The 16503-nt window shown below is 38.1% G+C and overlaps 1 protein-coding gene across 1 annotated transcript; it reads left to right on the plus strand.

Moving 5' to 3' along the window:
- Positions 1-1242: 1242 nt before the first annotated feature.
- On the plus strand, positions 1243-16416 carry LOC148159583 (calcium/calmodulin-dependent protein kinase type 1D-like). Its single transcript, XM_088005345.1, has 13 exons — positions 1243-1343; positions 2436-2547; positions 6687-6812; positions 6999-7073; positions 7427-7565; positions 8489-8612; positions 9546-9621; positions 10249-10361; positions 12187-12265; positions 12353-12440; positions 12963-13321; positions 14538-14622; positions 14710-16416. Exons 2-12 carry the CDS (start codon positions 2462-2464, stop codon positions 14599-14601), a joined length of 1329 nt encoding a protein of 442 aa, XP_087861471.1. The 5' UTR covers positions 1243-1343; positions 2436-2461; the 3' UTR covers positions 14602-14622; positions 14710-16416.
- Positions 16417-16503: the final 87 nt, after the last annotated feature.

Here is a 16503-nt window from a genome sequence, read left to right on the forward strand (position 1 = left end):
TAGTTATGCTGACTCGCTGTGTCATAATCACATGGTGCGTTTTTGCCGAGCTGTTTTGCTTGGCAGCAGCTGTTCAGTCCTGAACAGCTTATGTGTGCATGTGAAAATCTATGTTCAGTAGATGATTGTAGAATAACCAGCAGACCCACAAGAGCAATCCAAACGATGACAACAATGCAGTTTACATGGAACGGTTTCACTGCAGGTGACCATTTCCCCACTGAGGGACAGTAAATGTTATTTCTGTTCTCTTCAAAACATCAGGAAGAGAGACTTGGATATCTTCAAGCAAACACTGGAAAAAAAAATTTGGTACATTTTTTTTTCCAAAAAAAATGTACCAAAGGATTATCATTGTTATTCTGCCATTTAGGCATATCTATGTTCTAGACTGGCCTAGTCAAAGTCAAAGTGGGGGGTGCATTGTAGAGAGTGCTGAGATAATCTTGCCCACCATCTCCGGAGCATGATAATTATAAATCCATCATTCATACATGGAGAATAATGGATTTATTCTGGATGTATGAATATGTAACCCTCTTTTCAAAGAGGATACGTCAGAGAGGCCACATTCCATCATAATACACATCACATAAATTTAAGTAAGTGTGATATTTGAATATGAAATGCATGCTAACTTGCATAATCTCTATGCATAAACCCTTTTTGTTTATATATATATTTATATATATATAAGAGACCACTTAAAATAATCAGTTTCTCTGATTTTACTTTTTATAGGTATATGTCTGCGTAAAATGAACATTCTATGAACTACTGAAAACATGTCTCCTAAATTCCAAGCAAAAAATTTTATATTTATTTGCCGAAAATGAGAGATGCTCAAAATGATGAAAACTATGCAAAGATGCAGCGCTTCCAGACCTCAAATAACGCCAAGAAAACAAGTTCATATTCATTTAGGAATAACAATACTAAAGTTTTCACCCAGGAAGAGTTCAAAAATCAATATTTGTTGGAATAACCAGGTTTTCAATGGGGTTCAGTGCAGTGGGCTCTTCATTTTTTTCATAGACCTGTAAATAAAACATGGCTACCAAATGAGTCACAAAAAGTGTCTGAATAATATTTTAAAACCAGCTGAGAAGAGACCTTGAATGAAGCATATGGAAGCAAATGGATGTAAGGTAGCAATGTTTTCCAAACAAAAGCGCCCTCGTGATAAAAACATGACGCAGTTTCCACCCCTGTCCACGTTTACAGGCCGCGCGATGTGAATGAATGAGACTCCGCCCCGCCCCGGCCATAAAGCCGGGCGGCAGTGCGGGGCAGCGGGCACACGCGCGGATACCTCAAGTCACCGCATCTGCTTCGCTCCACAGGTAAGAGACACATTTACAAAACTTCCAGCTTAGGGTTTTTGAATAAGATATATGTATATATTTATTTATTTTTGTGTGTTGTTTTGTTTGAAAGAGTCTTACAACTTAAAGGCTCTGATAAGTTATAGTATGTAGTGAGGACTGTAGCTGCTTCAGTACAACATAAAGACAAACTCTGCTTTTTAAAAGTCGTTTTTATTTCGTAGTTAATTTGCTGTTGCCTTAGCCTTAGTCATTATGATTTAAATTTCGATATAAAATGTGTGGCACCGTTGAACAGGACAGTCTGTAAAGGATTTAGGCAGCAATTAGATGTTGAAACTCGTTTGGTCGGGCACCTTAACTTGGTGATATAATAATAAAACAACTTTAGTTGTGTTGTTTTGTTATTAGTTGAACTAAAATATACTCATAATGAATTAGGCAGAAAAGATTCAGCGCTACAAACAGTGGGATTGTTAATTAATTTATTTTTTTGCATAACATCTTCTCGATAATAGATGAAAAAAAAAAGAAGAAAATCAAACAACACTAGTTTGTCAAACTATGTACAAGGTAAATATTTCTAATCTTTTAAGGACAGAACTGAATAACTCTAATCTGGGGGTCAAATAGGCCTTAATCTGTTCCAGTGAACAGTGCTGGAGCAGAGAGGACTGAGGGAATGAATGGGAGGATTAGTTAACCAGCTATTTATCTCTCTAATCCTGTACTTTTTTGAATCTGGTGTAAGTGATAGGTACAAATGAGCTTTACTGAGTAGGAACTGACCTGTCTGCAGCTGGTTATATAAACGGAGATGGGGAGTCGGGGGGAAATAGGTGAATTCTGAAACAGGTACAGATGAATAATTCTGCTGAAAACTGCCGTGAAACCGACATTTGTAAAATAAATAGATAAGTAAGTAAATTGGCAATTATTTGACTTTATTTCTCAGCTTTTCTTTGACTCTTCAACTGTACAAGTTGAGCTCAACACTGATTTCACACTCGCAATGAATACAATTATGGATGTCAAACAATTTATGGAACTACTTACTTGCCCAAATTTTTTGCAGTGTAAGAACTACTGGTTTTGCTGTGTGTCCTGCAGGAGTCTACGGCAACGTCAGAGCCAAAATGGGGCGTAAGGAGATCATCTGCAGCTGGAAGAAAAATGTCAGCAACATCAAGGATGTGTTCGATTTCAAAGGAAAAATGGGATCGTAAGTACTTCTATACTTCAGTGACTTAACACCTGACATTGGCCATTTACATTGGATACAAACAAACAACTTAAACACAATATTCATGCAAATAGACTTTTTTCCTTTTTTACATGTCTGGTCTGGCAGTTTCGTTCTCAGAATAGTTTTGTTTCCTTAGTGCCAAGGACAAGCTCAACTGATTTACTTTCACAAGTGGAGCATTACAGCTTTCCCTATTATGCTCCACTTGATATATAAATGTAAAAAAAAAATACAAATTGTTTTGGGTCTACTTCAAATGTAATGTACACTTGAATGGAAAAGAAAGGGAGGTAGGTGGGGCAAAAAGTTTAAATGAGAAGGGGATGAGTAGAGGAAAGAAGGATGAAAGAAATAAAAGAGAACATCCTAGAAGTCTGCTTCCATACCTGCAGAAAGAGAGAAAAACAACATTCGACGTTATAACAACAACGCCACTGACACCACTGAAAAGCAATCTGTACTAATTAGTACAAGTATTTAGTAGCAACCGCAGCCCAATTCAGACACACTTAACATGTTCAAAACCACAAAAAATTCCCTCTTACATGAAAGTACTTATAATAAGTTTCTTCTGAAAGATCTGGACCATCAGAGCTTTGTGTGGCTGTAAGAGTTGATGATGCTCTGCCCCATCCCCACCTTTTATTGCACACTGATGGTCAACTGGCTGAAATAAGGCTCCTATGCTTTTAAGCTTGGTTGTATGAAAACCAAATGGTGATAATAAGGAAACTCTTATTAAGGTAAAGCTGTTTTAAAATGTCATTTGGTAACCTACTACTGGCATGTCTGCTCCACGGCTACCTGTAGACTCTGCCACAGGTTAGCAGATATCTTGTTATCCTTGTCTTACCCTATAAAGAGCAGAATAATGCAAATATATAGTATTTTGTACAACATGCTGATTTACATAGAAATACTTCATTTACCAGATGTTAACTCTGTAAGTCATGACTCAAATGGGCACAACAACTAGAAGAAATATATATAAGATGAGAATATAATTTCCATCCACCCATTTTCTAACATGTTTATCCCTAGTGGGGTCAGGAGGGGTGATGGTGCCTATCACCCTGAACAGGTCGCCAGTCCATCGCAGGGCAACACAGAAACAGACAAGACAAACAACCATGCGCACACACACACACACACACGCGCACACACACACACACACACACACACACACACACACACACACACCCACACACACACACACACACGCACGCACGCACACACACACACACACACACACACACACACACACACACACACACACACACACACACACGCACGCCTAAGAAGAATTTTAGACAGTCTTGTTTCCTTAGCCGGAGTACCCAGAGAGAACCCACGCATGCACAGGGAGAACATGCTGAGAATATAATTTATTATATGACAATTCCATATAAAATATTAACAATAGGAGGTGGGAAAGTCATCAGTGATGTAAGGTGCATAAAAGTAAAATGTTTATAGGGGCAGTATTTTTTTATGCTTTACATCATGTTATAATGTTATTCCCTCATCAAAAACATACCTGGAGTGTTGCCTTGATTCTTTCAGGCATGTTTGAGAAAACCTTATATCTCCATGGCAACCATTCACCTGTGTAAAAGCTTCGGTCCCATCTGGATGGACCGAATGAAGCTTCTCATCAGTGCTGCAATTTCCAAAATTCAGAACTTGCACCTTGTAGAACTCCCCACCCACACGTTTCTCCCCCTTCTGCTCCTTCAGACTAGCCAGCAGCAATTAGCAAGCACCTGGTGAAACTGCACATCTGCTGAGCTCATTATAGGAGCTCCTTGTCAGTTCAATATTGGTAAACACATTGTTAAATGGTTAATATAGGAGCCATGTTCTGATGACTTCCATTCAATAACCTATTTAGACAGTTTATGAGCAAAAAAGTGTTGATTTGGGAGGTTTAGTTTCACTTTAACATAGTTTCTTGTTTATGCTATAAGCAAACAAACAAACTAAACTAAACTAAGCTAAATGTGTTTTATTATTGAGGCTTTTTTGTGTTCAAGCTTTATGAGACTTCTTGTCTGACACCTTAAATTTTCATGAAATGTGACTATCATAGGTAAATGCTACAAAGTATGATATCATGATCCATTTCCTCACATCATCATGTATTTTTATTAATCAAAAACATAATGTAGCTTTTGTTGTTACGATTAAGTGGCCCTACTGTATTTAAGGCATTCATTTGAACACTGAGGCAATCAGCACAGCTAATCAAACCCACTGTAAAAAAAAAAAAGGCCTTCTCTTGTAATTTGCATCATGTGCTTCATTAGCCCAGATTGAGACTGCCTGGTGGCTTTATTAGCCAGGACAGTCACCTGGATCACACAGTGGACAGGTGTATGGAGGAACTCACTCCTGTTGTTCAAAGCTGCTTTATTGCACATTTCTCACCCGGCTCTGAATGTGTCCTGTGTGTGTGTGTGTGTGTGTGTGTGTGTGTGTGTGTGTGTGTGTGTGTGTGTGTGTGTGTGTGTGTGTGTGTGTGTGTGTGTGTGTGTGTTGTGCGTGTCTGAGAGCTTACGTCAGAGGAACTGAGCTGGAACATCCTAGCACAACTTCTTTAGAGGATTAGGAGAATGACTGAGTGTATGAGTCCGTGCTGAATGAGTGTGAAGTGAGGTAGTCGGAGCAGAACCAGGTGTGTGTTTATGCAAGGAGTTCATTTCAGCTCAGGATGCACTTCACTGGCCTCTGTTTATGTGTGCGAATAAAACTGTGAAAAAGATTTCTGTAGCTCATGAATGTTCCTCAAAGCCTAAAGAGGAACAAGCAGAATCATAGACATTGCTTGAGTTAGTTGCAAACTTACAGAATAGTTCTGTTTGTTCTTTTAGTCACATTTAAATGTTTCAGATCACCAAGTGATGTTTAATATTGACAGAATGCAGCGTTCAGTGATGTTATGTCAGAAAAAAAACTTTCCAAGCCAACCTGGCTCCTTGTGAAAAAGTAATCTGTACACTTTAGATGTATACATTCAGATATGTAAAAAAAAAAGAAATCTATTTGTCTAATCAGTCCACAGAATATTGTCCCTAAATTTCAAACATACCTCTGTACTGAAAAAGAGGAAACAATTAAAAAATCAGTAAAAAAATGTTTACGCCACTTTATCAGAGTCTAAATCAGAATACATTGCAAACACAAAAAGAGGTAAATGACTTAGTAAGAACAGTACTGTGTATATTTTAGTGTTGGTAGTGTCACCAAAGAAGTTAGCAGAATATTTTGATTGTAAGGTTAATGTTTGTTCTGGTGTGTGTGTGCATTGAATGGGTTTGGCTAATGATTCCTGATCATCAGGCGTTAACCTGACTTTGTTAGAACTGAAAGAAACTGAACTTCATTGATAATTTCATTAATAATAAATTATAAATCATATTTACTAAGAGTCGCATAGCTAAACGTTGTTGCAATGCCTGTTGCGCAACAACAGACTTTAACAATAAAGCTAGTCTTGATTTGGGACAAGTGCAATAGTGCATCTGCATGCTTATATTGTGGAAATGGCCATGAATGTATTGTGAATAGATGATAAATGGATGTTGGACTGCGATCAAATGGAGCTAATGAACGAATTGTGTCATTTCTTGGTTGTGTGTTTGCTCTTTGGTAATCAGTGCGAACACAGCTTGATGATCTGAGCGGACAAGCATTTACCTTTTGGTCCAATTCAGACTGAATATAGGACTTACAGTAAAAAGCCCACGAAGGAGAAGTCTTCTCAAATTGGAGACGTTGGCACAGAAGCCGATGGAAGGGATTTTTGTCTCTGTAGAGCTGAAATATTATCAACAAATGAGGTTAATGTCCTGTTTGATAACTGTGTGTTCCATGTAGAGGTCTTGGGAAATGGTGAGAAATAGGCTGTGAGGTAAATAGAGGTGTGGTTGAGGCATTGACCTGCTGCTAAACAGTGGTCAACACTTTAAAAAACTCTACTTTCGACAATCTAAACTAACGATAAAACTAAGACAAACCCTACAACAAAAACAGTGTTGTATATGTCATGTAAGTAAATGCCATTGTTAGAAATGGATACTGTTTTCACGTGGCCTCTCTGTGGCGTGTCCATGCAGGGGGTCGTTCTCGGAGGTTTACATGGTGAGAGAGAAGAAAACAGGTCAGCTTTACGCCCTGAAGTGTCTGAAGAAGAAGCACCTCGCTCACAGCAATCTGGAAAATGAAATCAACGTGCTGAAGAGGTAAAGCTCACACATTTTCAGAGCAATTCACGGAGAGAATTTCAATCAGATTTTAGTAAACAGAAAAACTGAAAAAGCTGACTGTTCCTTTTCTTCACTGTGTTTCTTTACTAATCTTTTTGAGTAAGCTCTTGTAAATAAAAGTTTAACAGCCAAATTGCATCTTTGTCTTTGTCTCTCTTCCAGGATAAAACATGATAACGTCGTAGGATTGGAGGACTTTTATGAAAGCCGGACACATTACTACCTTGTCATGCAACTGTAAGTGGACTCATTAATTTTGTCACATCACTATATTGAACAATAGCAAAAAAAGAGAAAAAAAATTCATGTTAAACCATAAATCTTTTTTTATTTGTTTTATAGCAAAATTTTCATTATGCTACTACTAATAAAGGCATTACCTAAAAGCTAATGTTGATTATAATTAGTCATAGCTTCTGATAAAAATTAATTTTAAATGTAATTATAAAAAAAAAATCAGCTAATGACAAATACCTTGGAACAAAGGATGCAGAAAAATTCAATACTCATACTTAAAGACATCACAGCAGATTTCAAGACAGGTTGAAAATCTGACCTTCCTGTTTTTGTGTCGGTGTGTGCATGAACAGGGTGTCCGGTGGCGAACTGTTTGATCGCATTTTAGACAAAGGGGTTTACACTGAGAAGGATGCCAGCAAAGTGGTCAAACAGGTGCTGGAGGCTGTCAGCTATCTTCATAAAAACAGCATAGTGCACAGAGATCTGAAGGTAAACACACACACACACGCACGCACGCACGCACGCACGCACGCACGCAAGCACACACACACACACACACACACACACACACACACACACACACACACACACACACACACACACACACACACACACACACACACACACACACACACCCAAGCAGCTTGTGTATTTACAACCTTTCACAAGTTGAAAACTGAAATGTGTGTCTCTGGTCATTTCTTCACACTTTTCACTATAAAGATCATGTTCGTGACTCACTGAAAAGTCACATCCAAATTTTTTTAGCAAAAAAAGAAAATAATAATGATAATAATAATAATAATAATAATAATAATAATAATAATAATAATAATAATAATAATAATAATAATAATAATGAAAAACTGTTTAAATCAGTATTGTAAATGGTCACTATTTATGGTAGATAAAACTAAAGCAAATAAAGTAGGCTGGCTGTGATTACCAGATAAACAGGTAATTAAAAGTTTGGTATAAATATGTGTCACAAGGATTTGAATGAATAAAATGCCACTGAAATTTTAATGTATATTTTTACTTTCTCTTTCAGTGTTAAAATATATTCAGAATACATTTTTAACCTAAAGAAAATTTCATTGTTATTCTTTTTGACATGGTTGAAATTTAATTTCTTATTTTCACTTCAAGCTAAAAAAAAAAAAAAGATCACATTACTATTTCAAAGTGATCACATTTTCAATAGCTCGTTTTTCAATTTAGCTTTTCAGTGTTAAAAGATTATGCACATAAAACATTCAAGCTTTTAAAATTCAAATATTTTCAATCTCATCATTTACTTCCATAGTTGGGCTGTTTTACTTTGGACCACCATACAATCTGGTTCCTGTGGTTCCAGGTATTTACGAAGTTAGTAAAGTTCCCATGTTTTGTTTCTTCGTCTGTTTGCACAGCCTGAGAACCTGCTGTACTACAACATGGACGAGAATGCTAAGATCATGGTCAGTGACTTTGGTCTGTCTAAGACAATTGAGCATGGAGTCATGTCTACAGCCTGTGGTACTCCAGGTTATGTTGGTAAGTCAATCTTAAGATTTGCCTAAACCTTGTATGAATACTGTCTTCATGTCATGTTGTTTGTTGATTTTCAGTAGTCCAACTCCAGACGAAATTAGAATCTGCTAATTTGTAAAGTACTTTGCACACCACCAATGAAGGCAACTTGTTTACACACAAACCGCACAAATCTTTGAGTATAATTTTTATCTGTCAACGTTTAGAAGTTTATTTCAGAAGCAAAAATGGTTCAAAACTCCAGTAAAGTAAAAATAAATTACAAGAACTGAATAGAACATAAAACAAAGTCACACAATTTGATCCTCTTGACATAAAAAGAAATACTAAGTGTTATAGTAAATGCTAGATTATTTAAGAAATATAAAAGATCAAACAGGTCAGACAGTTAAACAGAATCTTTTTTTGTCAGTAAAATCACAGGGTAGTGAGATGCAAACTTAAAACCCCTCATTGACTTCCAGTATTGGGGTTTAAAGCTGAATTTGTAATTTTTTTCTTTTTCTTTTTCTTTTTCTTTTTTTTTTACAAAAATTCAATTCAAAATCCAACTATGTATCATATCTTGTTTCGTTGTATTCACATAGGACCTTTATAGTACATCTCATTTTGCATAACACAAAAACATAAGCTGTTTTTTTCTTGTTAAATGCTTATTGGCAAAATTCCAAATAACAGCAAGTTAACAAAAGTCCTTAGCAGTAAACACTGACACAAACCAACTACTTATACATAACTTAACACTGCTGTCATACAGCAAATTTCACAAAATTCCAAATTATATCTGAGATTTCTAATCATTTGAGGCTTTGGTCTGAAAAAAAATAATAAGACTTTATTTCATGACAACAGTTTTCTTTGTGTAACATGATAGCTTGACATTCTTGATGGGAAGTGCTTTTTAACCTGAATGTTGTCTGCTGTTTTTCCTTTAAGCTCCAGAAGTTTTGGCTCAGAAGCCCTACAGCAAAGCAGTGGACTGCTGGTCCATTGGAGTTATCACATACATCCTGTAAGTATGTTTCACCTCAGCAACCTTAACACGGGTCATAATCAGGTCGTAAGCAGAGCTTCAAAATACAAAAAGAACTAACACGAATAAGAGAGGGGAAAAAAACATAATACAGGCAGATGATTCATAACTGCATTTAAAGAATCACTAAACAACTGTCCAACTTTTTTTTTTTCCAAACAAACTATAAACAGGCAAAAGTGCTACTAACTGTGGTACTGTCTAGCCTGGAAACACAGTCCATGCTTTGAAAATCTGAATTAGCTCTGTTCAATCCATCAAATGGAAATGGAAAGAAGGAGGAGATCATTGACTCAGAAGCAGCCAAGAGGCCCTCAGTGACTCAGAAGGAGATTCATGTGTTCATAGGGAAACTGAAACATTGCCAGTCCATGCCCTGCTGGGGGAAACTGTCAACAGGACCCCTGTTAGGTGTGCACTTTGCAAATATTACAAATCACAGAACTTTCTTCCAATTAGTTTTACTTCCAAACAACCAGATTCAATACAACTTTTTTTGTTCAGATCCGTTAGTCACATTACCTGTTTGGATGGTAATGTGGAGACGAGACACAGAAAACTGCAAAGGCACACATGACGTAGCTAATTTTACTCTATGTTTTGCAGACTCTGTGGCTACCCTCCATTCTTTGAAGAAAATGAGACTCGTCTGTTTTCAAAGATCATGAGGGCTGAGTATGCCTTCCATTCACCTTTCTGGGACGACATCTCTGAGTCTGGTAAGAAAAGAAGTTTTTCAGATCGCAATATGTCTGTTACCAATCAAAACACCAACCTATGGTAGGCTGGCTGACAAACCTCTCACCACTTGGCCCTTCAGAACTCTGACCCAACAAGTCTTGCAATGACTTTCCAGATTACTTTCAGAATAAAACTCTTTCTGTCTTTCCTTGGTGATCAGTGAAGCACTTTGGGTTGCTTTGTGTGGCAGCGGTGCTATATAAATAAACTTGCCTCTCCTTGGCTTGCATAGAGCAGGATTTGTTCCCATAATCCTTAGGATTAACATATTTAATCAAGCATACCGTGACATCAGCCTCTGGAGACATTTATAGTGGTTTGACCTGCTGGATTAAGCCAGATATAGTTGCTGCACAAATTGAATGTCATTTACACCTACCTACCTTACACTTGATAGAATTATAGACAGATAAATGGTTATGTGGATGATAATGGGTGATATTTTGTCTCTGTTTTGTTTTAGGTCAGCTTGTGATTGTTATTCAGGTTGTTTGTTGACGGATGAGGTGTTGTTTGTATCAGTGATTACAATCAGAGATTTGTCAGGCCTTTGCTGGCTCCGGAAACCTCTATTGCTCTGGGACAGACACTATGTTGACGTACCGTTGAATTGTATAATAATTCTCCTTTCACAATGTTGTTACCTGGATAAACATCACAACCTCTGGATTAATCGCTCACAATGTTCCATCAGATTACCACAGCAACACCAGCAGCTACAACCCCTTTCAAAGATTTTCTTTCTTCTCAACAATCCTTCCTTTCAGATGTTCTACACTAACCAGAAGCAGCAACATGTCATAGATATGCATAAAAATTCATCCTGTAAAAAGGTTGTAAATGCAGAAATAAAAGACCTGAAATAATGATTAAGTTCAAAAACAAAAACACACAAGAGTAGCGACTTAATCATCCACCTGATAAACAGGTACAGCCCCAGTCGTAAAACCAACCTTCAGCCACAGTGCAGAAGCCCCAGGGGACTGCAGTGAGGGGCCCACAGGTTCCACCTGAGCAGATCCTGTCATGGACCCAGAGATTGGAGACTCAAGGGCCTCAAGGGGCTCAAGGGGCTCAAGGGGCTCAAGGGCTTTAAGGGACTCAAGGGCATGTCACCTTCCAGTAGAAGCTTGAAAAACCTGGGGGCCTCGCCTTCATCAAGCAGCCACCAGGAGTGAGCTGACATAACCGAGCACCCAACCCTGGACACTGAGAACCCCCAACATGCCGGTGGATAGAGGCACCCACCAGCGTGGGTCCCTGCCACTGGCAGGGAGTGTGACGGGCCTGCTCCTCCTCCCGGTCTCCAACCTGGAACATAAAACGGGGGTGTGGAAAGACCCCAAGCCTCCCTCTGATGTTTCTAGAATCTACTGTGTATTATAAGCAATAATTATGCCACTATTATGCTAAATTCACTCAGGCTATGCCTTTCACATGCCTTTGTGTTGCTTGCTGAATTCAGTGTCTTGGCCAATATCTACAACATGGATTTAAACATTCAGCTTATGCTATGTGCTTGGCTAACTGATCAGAATATACGGATACAATAAACATTTCTGTGCATTTTGTTTTCTTGTTGTAATTACCATCGCAGCATCAGTTTGCACAATATTGCAATTACAATGGACCGTTTTGAATGTTAGTGTGCTTCATGGACATTTCAGTGACTCTTAGCAATCTAAATTAGTGACTCTAAAAAAACACTTAAATAACACCATGCCATGTTTAGGACTGCAGATGTTTTAACATGTTCAGATTTAGCAGCCTCAAGCATAAAGTTTCTGCCTCATGTGTCAACAGCCAAAGACTTCATTCGGAACATGATGGAGAAAAAACCCACGAAACGCTTCACTACTGAACAGGCTCTCCGGCATCCATGGTGAGTTCTCCCTCTTAACCACAAACAGGTTCTTTAATCTGTTTTTCAGCGTATTCCTGCTAACACGTACTGCTGATGTGATTTCAGGATTGCTGAAAACACAGCCAAAGACCTGGACATTTATCAGTCTGTCTGTGAACAGATGGGGAGAAACTTTGCCAAATCCAAATGGAAGGTTAGTGACCTTGCTGCATGCTGCTTTAATACCACAATTAGATTTAAGATAATTGATAGGTAATAATAACACTTTATTGATCCCTGAAGACACTTAGTCCACAACAAAGGGACTGATAAAAATAAATATTTAGAAATACTTAATACTGCCCCCTTAATACATATTTTTAAAGTTCACTAATAAGATGAATCCACTTTTGTATTGTGTTGTAACTAGACTGAATTTGACTGTATGTGATCGTATTCAAGTCTTACTGTATTAGAATATATTAAAATGAATTGGATTCAACTGAACAAAATTGGAGCTGAACTAGATTTTGATGTAACTGGACCTGTTTGTCTTATGAAGTATCTTAAAATTAATAATACTGTGAACTTGTGCTGTAAAAATAAACTACATTCAATTGATTTAATTTGACGGATGAAACGGTTCATAAGGAGTTATATTCTAATATTAAACAATTAGTAATTGTTCTTTTCTCCACTCTCATGAAGTCCTTTCTCTCTGTGCGTTGTCCAACAGCAAGCCTTCAATGCAGCTTCAGTAATCCACCACATGATGAAACTGCAGCTGTCCCACAGCGAGTCCTTCCCCTCGCCCCTCTCGCTGCCCAATATCGTAGTGGAGTCTTCCTCTCAGGCCGACTCTGAGCTGCCCAATCCCTTCTGCGATAAGGGGGACCCCCTTGATCCTAACGGGAACCCTATTGTGATGGCGAGTCATTCACGGAGCGCTAACGCAGAGTCAGGCAGAGAGTTGTGTCCGCTCCTCAGATCCAGTCACAGCGAACCTGGCGGCACGCCTACCGTCATGGCAGATCCAAGAGGCCCCGCCCACAGCTTCCATTCGGAAGGGGACACTCATTTCAGGCCGTCTCCCAGGTGAGAGCTGCTTCCCTTACCTGTGATGTTTTTGGAAAAAAATAAGTTTTTTAGATATACCATGTATATACTGTGAAAAGAAATATGGAGCATGTTCTCAGTTTAAATATTTCTCATGGAGTTATTAAGACAAGATTTACACCAGATGTCGGCAGCAACCCACACAAACGAATTAGACTATAAATGAAGTTAGGGGTGAAAACTGGAACAACACGAGTATTTATAGTAAATTGAACAAACTTTCAGAAATGCATTAAATACTTCTTCACACCGCTCTTCAGTTCTTTCCACAGATTTTCTGCTTAATTTTTTTAAATCAATGAAAGGTTAGTTGGATAGAGTTTAGAACCATTCTTCCTCCAAACATCACCTGCCCATCACCTCCAAATAATCTACTGCTGGCCTCATCTGACCAGACTATATTGTCCTAGTAATTCACTATTAAACAACTTTCAACATTCTTTACATTCAGCAGTGGAGTCTTGCGCAGTGAGTGCTTCTCAGTGGATGAGCAGATGACTTGTTGTATTTATATGGGAAAATGCTTGATATCTTTATCTCCTTTTCTTTATATTACATTATTGTTTCAACTCACCTGTCAGAAGTTTTACAAAGGCCACCTGACCGTTGCTAACTCATTGTGAAATGTTCACCTCTGGATTATGGCCGAGTAGAACATTAGAGAGTTTAGAAACGCAGCTGTAGTTGTTGCCATTAGCAACATTAAGACTTTTTGTGAGGATTTCCTTTGTTTTATCACCTGTCACAATAATTTGGTATCAAGGATTCTTTTTATAGACTATCAGTTTATATTCTAAAAGCTGATAGTGATTTTCACATATAAGCTGGGAAGCTTTCTGAATGGTGACAGATTTCAGTCGGTTTCTTGGCTTCCCATCACTTTTTCCACACCCTTTTTTTCATGTGTTCAGTACTTATTTCCCCAACTCTCAGAGGTTTCACACGAGTTTTACAAGGTGTGATGCCTTGTGAATGTATCAAGCCAATGCTTGTGAATGTGTGAATTGCTTGAGTTAATGTAAATTTTATCAGTGCCTTCATTAGACTGTAAAACAGTGCTGCCATACCTTTCTTCAGATCGAACACCACATTCCCAGGACTGAGCTCTCAGAATGCCCTTTGTTTTAAGCTGCACTGTTCATTTTTTGGGGGGAATCTTTCTTTAAATGAATTCTTGTTGTGTGTTGCGTTGCAGCTTGGATGTAGTGGGTCAGAGGAAGGACCAGCCGCTTCAGTCTGGAGTCTGTACAATCATGTGATGAACAGAGTTCCCTCTGAAGGTAAAATATCATCCCTCCTGTTGTAGCATTCAGATTATTATTCTTACTTTTTTGCCCCTTTCTGATTTTTGCTTTGTTTTGTTGCAGTTGACCCTCACAGGCCTGCTGCTGAACTCCATCGCTCTGTTTGCTGCAGATAACAAACCCATTGGAGTTTATTCTATGATTTCAGATTCAGAGACAGTATACACACATTAAATGTTTAAAACTTAATAACTTCAATAACATGTTCAAAGATAGACACAGGTTGGAAAATTATTATTCATTGATAATGAAGCCCAGTACGTAACAAAACTCTGTGCTTGTCTTATATAGACATAGATCATTTAAATAATGTCCTATATTTATTTACCACTGATATTTGAATTCGGTTGGAATTGGGATGGGATTTTGATGTATTTACTTCAAAGTCCTGTAATTTGTGATCCGTTTGTGTCTATTGTGTCTCTGCATACTTGCTCCGCTTGTCTACTGTATTTCTATCATTGCCAGGAATCCAATGAAGGCCACTGAAGAGTTCAAACTTGTTTTTGTCCTCTACTCTGAGCCAGTCATTTGCCATTTCACACATGATCCCACTATATTAAGTGATCTCATTTGTCACACATTTCACCACTGCATATGTCAGTGCATGAAAATACAGCTATGAGTGACAGTTTGAATGAGCTTCTGGTAAATCACCAAGGCTCAGGCGGTCTTTAAAAATGCTTAGGTTTCTGGACTTGTACGTTTTGGATAATGACAGTGTTTTGGGCCTGCTCTGTGTTACTGCTCGTGCTGAATCCCGCTGACACTGATTTTAGTAAAACTTTGCCACAGCATCACTGAATCCCATCAGAAGGCTGTTTGCTGTGCTTTTCTCTCATATGTCTGTAAGCTGCTCTCATAACTAAAGTGATAAAGTGCCACAAGCTGGTGAAAAGATGCTGTCGACACTAGAGATGCACCGATAACAGAATCTGTGGTCGATTTCAGTCTTTTTTTTTTTTCTAAAGTTTTGATCTGCCAATAAAGACTTTAACACATCAGGATCTTTTAGAAGTCATAACTAAGTGTTAAATATTTGAGCCCAGCCTTTGCGCCATACATTTTCATTTACCTTTAGTGACCTGACTATAGTATCTCACATCAGACATATGCTGCCTCTTGGCTTAGGCTTCCTTGAAATTCTTTAATATCAATGTTTTTTTTTATATCCTGGTAAAGTAAAAGTTAAATGAAATTATTAGTACTTTAGACATAAACCTCTGTGTTTCTCCTGGAGAATCTGGATCATAAGTTGCACCAAATGGTGGCCAACATTTCCAAATCCAGAATGTTCTCATAGGATAAAGGCTCAAAAGGCTTCAACAGAGCAAGGTGGCTGCTACATGCTCAGCCTTTCTAGTACCTCAACTAGCATCTTTACAAGTTTGAAAATAAGTTCCCATTGGAGGGTGTGATTTGATTCTCGTTTCATACCAGAAAAGAAAACTGCAGTATGACATGCAAATCCAGGTATTTTCGAAACGTCTCATTGATACTGAAAATGGTTGACGTTGAATTTTCTTCTTCGTAAGAACGTCTGCATCACAAAGCGTTGGTGGCGCTTTCTGAATAGAAATAGATCTGATCTTATTGTTGCTGAACGGCTTTTCAACGTTCAGTAATTTGTAACGAATCGTCCACTCTGACCAGCCGCCCATTTCTCGGTGCATCTCTAGTCGACACTAGTGATGCCATGTAAGACTGTATTTCCATATAGAGTACAGTGCATTTTTGTATTGTTTTCACATTAAATATATGGTGACTGTTGCTCCTGTTTCTCTTTGAATCAGGGTTAGGAGTTTGGGGTTTGAGTTTAGTTTTATTTTGTCTACTTCAGGCAGTTTTAATTAATTT

Source organism: Poecilia mexicana, unplaced genomic scaffold, assembly GCF_051168715.1.
Source record: "Poecilia mexicana isolate PSO_F unplaced genomic scaffold, ASM5116871v1 scaffold_5, whole genome shotgun sequence".
Classification (NCBI taxonomy): Eukaryota; Metazoa; Chordata; class Actinopteri; order Cyprinodontiformes; family Poeciliidae; genus Poecilia; species Poecilia mexicana.